Source organism: Entelurus aequoreus, linkage group LG26 (assembly GCF_033978785.1).
Source record: "Entelurus aequoreus isolate RoL-2023_Sb linkage group LG26, RoL_Eaeq_v1.1, whole genome shotgun sequence".
Lineage (NCBI taxonomy): Eukaryota > Metazoa > Chordata > Actinopteri > Syngnathiformes > Syngnathidae > Entelurus > Entelurus aequoreus.
In genome coordinates, this window is record NC_084756.1 from 16,736,897 (window position 1) to 16,748,414 (window position 11,518).

General features: G+C 35.8%; 2 protein-coding genes across 2 annotated transcripts in view; one reads left to right on the forward strand and one right to left on the reverse strand.

Moving 5' to 3' along the window:
• Positions 1–1,534: 1,534 nt before the first annotated feature.
• LOC133643062 (uncharacterized protein C1orf50 homolog) lies at positions 1,535–8,671 on the reverse strand. Its single transcript, XM_062037472.1, has 5 exons — positions 8,376–8,671; positions 5,169–5,284; positions 4,983–5,069; positions 3,915–4,046; positions 1,535–1,903 (listed from the first exon to the last, which is right to left on the reverse strand). The coding sequence occupies exons 1-5, from the start codon at positions 8,422–8,424 to the stop codon at positions 1,709–1,711; spliced, it is 579 nt and encodes a 192-aa protein (XP_061893456.1). The 5' UTR covers positions 8,425–8,671; the 3' UTR covers positions 1,535–1,708.
• Positions 8,672–10,540: 1,869 nt separating this feature from the next.
• Positions 10,541–11,518, forward strand: part of p3h1 (prolyl 3-hydroxylase 1) — a 30,315-nt gene continuing 29,337 nt past the window's right edge. The window contains exon 1 of the mRNA XM_062038156.1: positions 10,541–11,201. Coding sequence (XP_061894140.1) covers positions 10,716–11,201 — 486 coding nt within the window. The 5' untranslated portion in view covers positions 10,541–10,715. The remainder of the gene's footprint in view (positions 11,202–11,518) is intronic.

The window sequence follows — 11,518 nt, forward strand, 5'->3', positions numbered from 1 at the left end:
AGCACGATATGCAGTAAACTCTTAAGAATTCAGCCAATACGCCTCGTCTGCATCTTTTATGATTAGACAAGACAACACATATATTTGCAAGGCCATTTTCAAGAAGGATATTTAAAGAGAAACTACATGTTGTGAGACGATGTCGGCCAACCTGGAAGCTCGAATGGGTTCTACAAATTGTGAGTTCAAATATTTGATTTATTTTTTCACGTTTGAAATGTTTTTTGCAATTTTAAATTTTGACAGTACCACATGAGATATGTTTTAATTGCTGATGCGGGTTTATTGACTTTTAAATGTGCCAGGAAATAACCTGTTTTGTACACTGTTGAGGTTATTCAATGCACAGTAGTGTGTAAATGTGTTCCTGTATAGTATTTCTCCAGCAATGGTCATGTGGTGACATCAATGATAGTATTTTGAGAGGTAATCATTGACATCACTGAAGGCCTAGGTGGGAAACGCACGGCCCGCCACTGTTGTACAGCAGATGTTTACACCTAAGTGTGTATATATCATTTATACACACATACACATTGCCCCCCGCCCCCAGACACTTTTTTTTTTGTCAATGTGGCCCCTGAGTCAAAACATTTGCCCAGCTCTGATGTAGAGGGCTCAACAACATACAGTATGTATCACTTATGATACGTTTGACGTTATAGGGTTAATATACCATTCATATTTATTTTATATTCATACTGATGTTGGACACAAGGGCTGATGTGTGCAATTATCATTGCCTTTTTGATAAATATAACTGTTTCCTACCAGTACAATTGATCATCAAATCACAAACTACTGCTAATGTCCAAACATGTACCGTAATTTCCGGACTATAAGCCGCTACTTTTTCCCCTCGTTCTGGTCCCTGCGGCTTATACAAGGGTGCGGCTTATTTACGGCCTGTTCTTCTCCGACACCGACGAAGAGGATTTCGGTGGTTTTAGTACGCAGGAGGAAGACGATGACACAATGATTAAAGACTGACTTTTCATATACCGGTAGGCTGGTTATTTTGATAACGTACAGGTGAGCACTTTGTATTACTTTGCACCGTTGTATTATTTGTACTCTGCACGAATGCTGTTCGCCATGTCAAAGATGTGAAAGTTTGATTGAATGATTGAAAGATTTATTGTTAATAAATGGGACGCTTTGCGTTCCCAAACAGTCATCTCTGTCCCGACAATCCCCTCCGTGGTAGCAGGAACCCCTATATACTACGGTAATTACACATCAAAACCCTGCGGCTTATAGTCGGGTGCGGCTTATATATGGAGCAATCTGTATGTTCCCCTAAATTTAGCTGGTGCGGCTTATAGTCAGGTGCGGCTTATAGTCCGGAAATTACGGTATATTAAATATATAGAGAGGAAGTATGCATTTTTTATCATATTTAAAACTATGAAAAGGACATATTTTTTATGGTCGATTTATTTTTAACAGATATATGAAATCCAGAAAAATTAACTAAATGTAATCAATGACTTTCAATGTGTTTATAATGAAATCAACACTACATTCAACATGACAAATTATTATATTTTTATTATGTTTAATTCAATGTTCATCCCAAACCCAGCTGAAGCAAACTGCAAAATACCAGTACTGTGAAACAATGAAAGTATTATTAAATTATCAGATGTTGTGGCGTTCTTATATCTGTATATAATAGTAATAATAATAATTATATACATATAAATGTTTATTTGGCTATATCAGTGAGACTTCTGAAGTTGGGTTCCAGGTGAGACGGTAATGCCGCCTGCTGGCTGAGGAGTTTGTCCATGATGGCGTTCTCTGCGTCTCTTTTCTGCACGCCATCTTCAGGAGTCCAAGACATGTCGTGTTGCAGTTTGAACGCTCCCACAAACTGGTGAGGACAACTCGGGCCCCATTCCTGACAAAACATCACAAGAAAAATCACCAAATAATTACCGGTAACATGCTTTTTTTTATTTATTATTATTTCTTCGGTCAGTGGTCAACAAAATTAACAAACAGTTTTACATAAACAAACAGTTGTACATTCATAAATTGAAAATGTTGCAGACCGAAAGGGTCTAGGCTGAAGTTGAACACTTATTGCGCCTAACCCTATAAACAATGTCAAATACAAGATGAGCTTCCAAAAAATATAAAATTTCCTTTGCACAACATATTATGAATACACATTGTACACAGCATAAACACTGTTCAATTATATAGACATGTGAAATATCCTTGTACACGTGTTAGTTAAACCTTTGTACCAATTATATACTATATACAAACAATTGTACTTCCATTATTATTTATATCCCACATTTAGTTTGTAATTAACAATAATCATAGTATTAACTACTGTGTTGATTCAAGAGTGATTTATTTTGCTTCTTTCTTTTGAAACATTTCAGGTATCAAATTCTCATAAGTGTTTTTTTATGCTGCTGATCATCCATGAGTGGGATTGGCTGATATCATTACATGTATGAACTGTGTTCCTGATCTATGGTGAGTGCTATTGACAGTTCAACAATATCAACACTATATTTCAACGAGTACTGTATTCTATTATCTATCCATCCATCCATTTTCTACCGCTTGTCTCTTTTGGGGTATTCTATTCTATTACATACAATTGTTTGATCATAACAAAGTAAAAACCTCTATTACTTTATTTTATTTTTTTTGTCCTGTCCTCTATTAGAGATGTCCGATAATATCGGACTGCTGATATTATCGGCCGATAAATGCTTTAAAATTTAATATCGGAAATTATCGGTATCGGTTTCAAAATTATCGGTACCAGTTTCAAAAAGTAAAATTTATGACTTTTTAAAACGCCGCTGTGTACACGGACGTAGGGTGAAGTACAGAGCCCCAATAAACCTTTAAGGCACTGCCGTTGCGTGCCGGCCCAGTCACATAATATCTACAGCTTTACACACACACACACACACACACAAGTGAATACATCGCATATTTAGTCAACAGCCATACAGGTCACACTGACGGTAGCCGTATGAACAACTTTAACACTGTTACAAATATGCGCCACACTGTGAACCCACACCAAACAAGAATGAAAAAAACACATTTCGGGAGAACATCCGCACCGTAACACAACAGAACAAATACCCAGAACCCCTTGCAGCACTAACACTTCCGGGACGCTACAATATATCCCCCCCCGCTACCCCGCCCACCTCAACCTCAACCTCATGCTCTCTCAGGGACAGCATGTCCCAAATTCCAAGCTGCTGTTTTGAGGCATGTTAAAAAAAATAATGCACTTTGTGACTTCAATAATAAATATGGCAGTGCCATGTTGGCATTTTTTTTCCAGAACTTGAGTTGATTTATTTTGGAAAACCTTAACTCTTAATGCATCCAGCAGGGCATCACAACAAAATTAGGCATAATAATGTGTTAATTCAACGACTGTTTTTTCGGTATCGGTTGATATCGGAACCAGTAATTAAGAGTTGGACAATATCGGAATATCGGATATCGGCAAAAAAGCCATTATCGGACATCTCTAATTACTATACTCTTTTAAATCCTTTGTTTTTTTGCCTTTAAAGTCCTCCTGTGCCAGGAAATGAATCCGAATTTGTAAACATGAACAAAAACAACAGCAAAATTATTTTGAGGGAATAAAAAATATTGACTTAATTACCCTAGTGTCGATCATATACTGATACTCCCCTTGGTATCAACGCCACCAATTTATGGATCGATCCATCTTACGTGTCATGTACTTCTGACTGTGGCAATGTTGACATCAACATTAGTTGTTACTCTCTAACTCTTATTAATCTACTTGTTCATTTTATGTTAATATCTGCTGTAACGTGCTTCAGTTAGTAGTAGTATTGTATGAAGTAGTGTTGTTACTGGGAAGTAATGAAGAAGAAGTAAAAGCTAACCTTCGGGGAAATGATGGAAAAGTACTTTTGTCCAGACGGTCGCTGGTAGAGGTAGTACATGTTTCCTGCTTTCTTTACGATGTTACACGCAGCATGATGCAGCTCTGCATCCCTCTTGGCTTCTTCCAACACCTGCACACACAATTATACATAATAACACGCATGTAAATGTACACACAATTATACATACTATCACACAAGTAAATGTGCACACACAATTATATATAACACACGTGTAAATGTACACACACAATTATACATAATAACACACATGTAAATGTACACAATTATACATGCGATGTGGCCCTCAGTGAAAACGACTTTGACACCTCTGCACTAAAACATACAAATATACACAAAAAGGTGTAAATATACGCTCTAATACACGTATATAAACACAAATACACACACATATACTAGTGTGTATATGTACACACTATTACACATTTAAATACACGTTTAAACACACTTATATACACAGAAATACAAAAAATATATATACATTATATTTAGTCAAGGTTTCTGTGGTTTATCCGTTATACAGTGCTCAGTACCGGGGTAGAGCGGAATATACGTTAGGTCAGGAAAAAACACAAGAGGCTATATCATCCCTACAAGCCTGTTTCACAGGTTTCCCTGCTCGTCAGGGGATTTTATAAAATCCCCTGACGAGCAGAGATGATATAGTCTCTTGTGTTTTTTCCTGACCTAACGTATGTATGTATGTGTGTGTGTGTATATATATATATATATATATATATATATATATATATAGCCTCTTGTGTTTTTTCCTGACCTAATGTATATATATATATATATATATATATATATATATTTATAAAATAATTTTTTGTGTGTGTGTATACCCACTAATAGATTTAGATAAACATTGATATTTTCTACACATAGATAAAGATAGAAGCATGATATATACATATATGTATATGTATAATGTCTACTATTCACAAGAAGAGAGACATTGCTATAGATGGAAAGATGTACACAGATACAGATATAGACATGGAGAGTACATATACCGTAATATAATTGAAGTCATTTCCCACTCACCTTTCTAGCTTGTTCTTGAAGATATCTGATGTGCTCAGCAATCACTGACAGTTTGTTGCAAGCATTGGCTTTAATAAAATCATCTCCCTGAGAAAACACGATGTTTGTTAAGCAGAATGTTAGTGTGCACTATATGTGTGTATAATACATATTGACTTAACACCCAATGAAAATACCGCAACTCACCTTTTGTACTTGTGATGCCAGAGCTACTAAATCCATAGCATCCCCGACTCTTGTAGTCTGATAAGCACTGACCAGTTGCACTCCTCCAGGACTACTACTGCTCTCTACCAGAACCACTACAACACAAATACATGATGTATACTCAATATATATTTATTTAACACCAAACGGTACTCATATACATTTAATATTATATTATGTTCATATATATTTACCACAAAGGTTGTCAAAAGTATCGACATTTCGATACCAACATGCAAAAAATACAGATACCTACTTTTTTCAGTATTGTCACTACCAATTACTGTATAACACTATTTCCTATGCGAGCTGCGTCAATACTGGGCACAGAGTTAGCGCCGAAAAATATAGCCTGCTGTTTTTTAAAAAAGATCCAGCGTTTCCCTATATTTATTTATTTGTGGAAGCCTGCTTCCGGTTCGCTCTTGCTCATAAAAAAAAACGATAACGACAGTGTGTCAGTGTAGCTTGACTGTAGCTGCACACGTAACTGGGCTTCACAACACCTGTACGCGCATGGTTTGCCAGAGGATAAGATGTAGCAGAAATTATGTGTGATGCCCTTTAGCCACTTTGTTGCTATATATAGTGAGTGGAGGACGTACATATCAAAAAGTGATAAAAGGGTGTATCTTGCATCATATATGTATTCTGTAGTCAAATACAAGCGATCACGAGGGGGTCATTTGGTGAACGCAGCTCTTTAATTTATTTATTTTTTTTAGAAAGAAACGAAACAAAAACTAGAAAAATAGAGCAAAAAGACAATGTAATAAGAAAAGGCTGAAATGTTGATACTAATGAAGAATAAAAAACACAAAGATTTGTCTTTAAATATATTTTTCAACCTTTCCATAAGCCAATTTCATTACAAATGACATGATGACTTCACACTACCACTATATTAGTGTTGTCCCGATACCAATATTTTGGTACCGGTACCAAAATAATTTCGATACTTTTCGGTATTTTTCTATATAAAGGGGACCACAAAAAATTGCATTATTGTCTTTCTGTTGCCAAAAAAAATCTTACGGTACATTAAACATATGTTTCTTATTGCAAGTTTGTTCTTAAATAACCGGACCGGTACTTTTCAGAGGCGATATAGTACCAAATATGATTCATTATTATCGCGGTACTATACTAATACCGGTATACCGTACAACCCTGCACTATATTGAAAGAATATTCATAACAATATTGTTTGTTTACATACTTGAAGGCTCCAAGCCACCGCTGTTCTTTTTAGAAAGAAAAAAAATTGATAATGGTTGTTATTTATGAACATATTTATAAGCACTGTATTGTTTGCTTTGATTTACAGGGAGGTTATAAAATACAACTTTTTTATTGATAATGTTGAAGCACAGTGATCTTAAATACTTGACACTTTGAGACAAAGTTTTTTTTTAATGTGGTATCGAATATGTATCGAGAATCGTGGAAATTCATAGGTATCGGTATCAACTACATATGCAACAATATAAGGCCATTCTTGAAGGAATTGCGTGTCAATGCTCCAATGCTGAAGTTGAACTGAAATCCTGGACTTTTTTTTTAGAATTGTTGAAGTAAAGCAAACCATTTCCAAACAGGCAGAATATTTTGAAGTTGGAACAGTTTGAATCAGATGAAAAATGTGGGAGTTGTGGAACTTTGAAAAATGTCCCATTGATTTAAATGGGAATTTCCCCAAAATTTGGGAATTCCGGGAAAAGCAGGAATTTTTTTGAAAATGGTAAAAAAAAATAAACTTGAATGAGTTGAAGTCCGATAATGGCCGATATCAGATATTCCGATATTGTCCAACTCTTTAATTACCGATATCGATACCGATATCAACCGATACATACAGTCGTGGAATTAACACATTATTATGCCTAATTTGGACAACCAGGTATGGTGAAGATAAAGTCCTTTTTTTTTTTAATTAATAAAATAAAATAAGATAAATAAATTAAAAACATTTTCTTGAATAAAAAAGAAAGTAAAACAATATAAAAACAGTTACATAGAAAGTAGTAATGAATGAAAATTAGTCAAATTAACTGTTAAAGGTTAGTACTATTAGTGGACCAGCAGCACGCACAATCATGTGTGCTTACGGACTGTATCCCTTGCAGACTGTATTGATATATAATGTAGGAACCAGAATATTAATAACAGAAAGAAACAACCCTTTTGTGTGAATGAGTGTAAATGGGGGAGGGAGGTTTTTTGGGTTGGTGCACTAATTGTAAGTGTATCTTGTGTTTTTTATGTTGATTTAATAAAAAAATAAAAATAAAAACGATACAGATAATAAAAAAAACCAGATACCGATAATTTCCGATATTAAATTTTAAAGCATTTATCGGCCGATAATATCGGCAGGCCGATACTATTGGACATCTCTAGTTGAAATGGTTGGTGTTGGAATTTTTCAAATCGGTCGAGAAATGTTGAAGTAGTAACATGTTGAATTGAGAAATGGTATTACGCAATTCCTGGAACTTCGGGAAAACCGGAAATTTTTCCAGTTAAAAAAACAACTTTGTTTTTTGTCCTAATAAAGAGGAATGTTTTGATGGTGGAACGGTTGAAATGCGTTGAAAAAAAGGGTGGACATGGGAATTCTGGAAAATCCTGGAATTTTTTTGAACTTGGAAAAATAATAAGTTTGAATGTCCAGGATGGTAGAATGGGTTGAAGGTGGAATGGTTTGAATCGGTTGAAAAATGTGGAAATGGTGGAAGTTTGAAAAATGGCCAACTAATTTTGAATGGGGAAAAATGTCCCGGAAAACCTGGAATTCTGGGAAATCTGGAATTTGGTAAGGGAAAGCCCGCGATTCCCGATTAGGCTGAACAGTTTGAAGTCGGAAGGTTTGAATCGGATGAAAAATGTGGAAGGTAGAGCACGCCAAACTCTGGAGAATAAGAAGTTGTTGAATAAAAAAACATGTGTGAATGCTATAAAGCATTCACACATGTTTTTTTAAGTACTACGCAACACGTACAAGTCCGACCATGTCGACCCTAAACTCATGTATTTCATACCACTGCAATGCAATCATTGGTCACTTAATGATAAGGTTTTTGATACAAATTGTTAGGATTTGCGTTCAACAACAAGTCAGCACTTGAATTACTAATACAATGTTATAAATGCAAAAAAACAAAAGGTATTAACACGTTTATTTACCTTTGGTGGTTTTGTCAGGTTGATCGAGGAGGCTGACAGTTTTGTCCATTTTTACTCTCGACGATTGTGTTGTAATCTTACACCTACTGCGTGTATTACATGAATATATGTAAGTCACCTCTCAGGAGAACATAATGTTCTTATACACACGTCAGCACTTTCGGCGGTGTTAAGTAAGCATGCTTGCTTACTTAACACCGCAGGTAGAAGACACTACTGTAGTACTGTGGTAGTACAAGTCAAAGTACACGTTTGGACCCTACTTGCTGTGACCCGGAAGTCAATCGTCCACGGTCATGTTAGGTTTTTTTTTTGTTTTACTTAGTTGTCTATTAATAGTCAAATGACACACAAAATAGTTAACACAAATACATTAATAATACGTATAAATATATAATACACGACGTGGCCACCAAATGCGTCTTAGTTTTCTGCCAGCGGAAATAAATAATAAATAAATGAACCCATACTGTGCATGTGTAATTTTGCGTTGAGTTTTGTCCCAGTGAATTTGCCGTAGCGTTTACTTCCGGTGTTTGAACGTTCAACACTGGAACAGAAAAAAAGGATCAAATATTATTGTCAATTTAAATAATATTCAACATACCAAAGTTTGTCTTGTAAATATGGAAACTTGTTATCGCTAAAAAACACACAAACCCGAATGGTAAGTTATTATTATAAGATTAAAAGTCATAATGGTGCGATAAGAAAGGTCGTAATCAGGAGATAAAAAAGTCATATGTATGCGATAAGAAAGTGATAATTATGAGATAAAACGTCATAATTATGAGCGAGAATGTAAACATTATGAACTTAAAAAGTCAAAATTATGACATAAAAATCTGTTTTTATATCATAAATATGACTTGTAGCTCATAGTTTCGACTATCTCATAATTTCGACTTTTTATCTCATAGTTATGACTTTTGTTTCATAATACCGACTTTCTTATCTTATAATTTCGACTTTTTATCTCATTATTTTGGACTTTTTATCTCATGATTACGTCCTACCATTGGGGTATTTTTTGTGGTATCATGAGTTATTTTCTTCTGGTACGGAGTATATATTTTTATTGAACAATCGACAATGAATATACAAACAAAACAAGGCACATTCAGTACAATTTAATAATTGACTACAGGTTGAGCAATTTACATATCAAAATAAGATAAATTAAATAGTTTGTTGCTACATCTGTAAGTTCAAGTTAAAACTCTACTAGGCAAAGCGAAAGCCATTTATCAACAACACCCAGAAACGCCGCCGGCTTCGCTGGGCCCGAGCTCATCTAAGATGGACTGATGCAAAGTGGGAAAGTGTTCTGTGGTCTGACGAGTCTGCATTGTTATAGTCACAAAGTTGAAAAGCCAGCATCTGTGATGGTATGGGGGTGTATTAGTGCCCAAGTTAAGTTAAGTTTAACTTAACTTAGGAATGGGTAACTTACACATCTGTGAAGGCACCATTAATGCTGAAAGGTACATACAGGTTTTGGAGCAACATATGTTGCCATCCAAGCAACGTTATCATGGACGCCCCTGCTTATTTCAGCAAGACAATGGCGAGCCACCTGTTACAACAGCGGGGCTTCATAGTAAAAGAGTGCGGGTACTAGACTGGCCTGCCTGTAGTCCAGACCTGTCTCCCGTTGAAAATGTGTGGTGCATTATGAAGCCTAAATTACCACAACAGAGACCCCGGACTGTTGAACAACTTAAGCTGTACATCAAGCAAGAATGGGAAAGAATTCCACCTGAAAAGCTTCAAAATTTGGTCTCCTCAGTTCCTAAACGTTTACTGAGGGTTGTTAAAAGGAAAGGCCATGTAACGCAGTGGTAAAAATGCCCCGGTGCCAACTTTTTTGCAATGTGTTGCTGCCATTAAATTCTAAGTTAATGATTATTTGCAAACAAAAATTAAGTTTCTCAGTTGGAACATTAAATATCTTGTCTTTGCAGTCTATTGAATTGAATATAAGTTGAAAAGTATTTGCAAATCATTATATTCTGTTTTTATTTACGAATTACACAACATGATAACTTCACTGGTTTTGGGTTTCGTCCAATTAAATATCGCTCCTCCGCGATACCGATACCATGTTGGTATCGAACATCGACATTCGAGACGAGCCGCTCGGCTCCAATGGGCGTGTCCATCGTCCTTTAAGTAAAAAGTGTGCTGCAGTTTGTGTTTAAGATTAGCTGCTAGTCAACTAGCTACAAGTTATTAATATTATTGCTGCATATTGTTCACATATTTTCATAGAGGGAGTGTTATTGACGTATATCCATAGAGGAATTGTTGATACGAGCATTATAATCAAAGTGTTTGAGGATGGAAGTTAGTTTGTTAGCAGTGATTTGTTTTCTGTCTATTCCAACATGGACGTCGAGTAGTAGTATTACAAGTAGTAGTAGTATTACTACAAGCGGTACTTTGTTTTCGGAGTCTTATGATAGTCTTTTTGACAGCGCGGTAGAAGCCTACGACAAACATGACTGGTTGTCCGTCATCCTCAACATGGAGAAAGCTCTTCGGAACCGAGCTGCGGTTTTCAAGGCGAAGAAGGGATGCCGACTCTCCTGCGCCAACCAAACCGCCTTTGGAGAGCCAATGCCCGGCTTGGGAGTCCCCATCCCGGGGGTCGGGGCCGTGGAGGACCTGGGCTTCTTCCACAAAATCCTGCACCGGACTCACTGCGTCAACGCCTGTGAGCGGAGTCAACTTTCTTTCAGTTCCCTGCATCAAGTCGGCCAAGAAGTGGAGCTGGAGTTTAAGAAGAGGACGCCCTACAACTACTTACAAGTCGCATATTTCAAGGTACAATAAGTACTTGCAAGTATTACTTGTAGTTTCTACAAGTACGTTTTCAAAAGTCGATCTTTTTAGAGTTTGCCCGACCCCCAAAACACAATCCATGCCACGTCACCATCCATGTATTCTTCACATTTCTTTACATGTCTTACTTGCATTATAACACACAGCATCATTTATATATATATATATATATATATATATATATATATATATATATATATATATATATATATATATATATATATATATATATATATATATATATATATATATATATATGAACACCATCATCAGCACTCTGTGTGTATGTATTATATGTT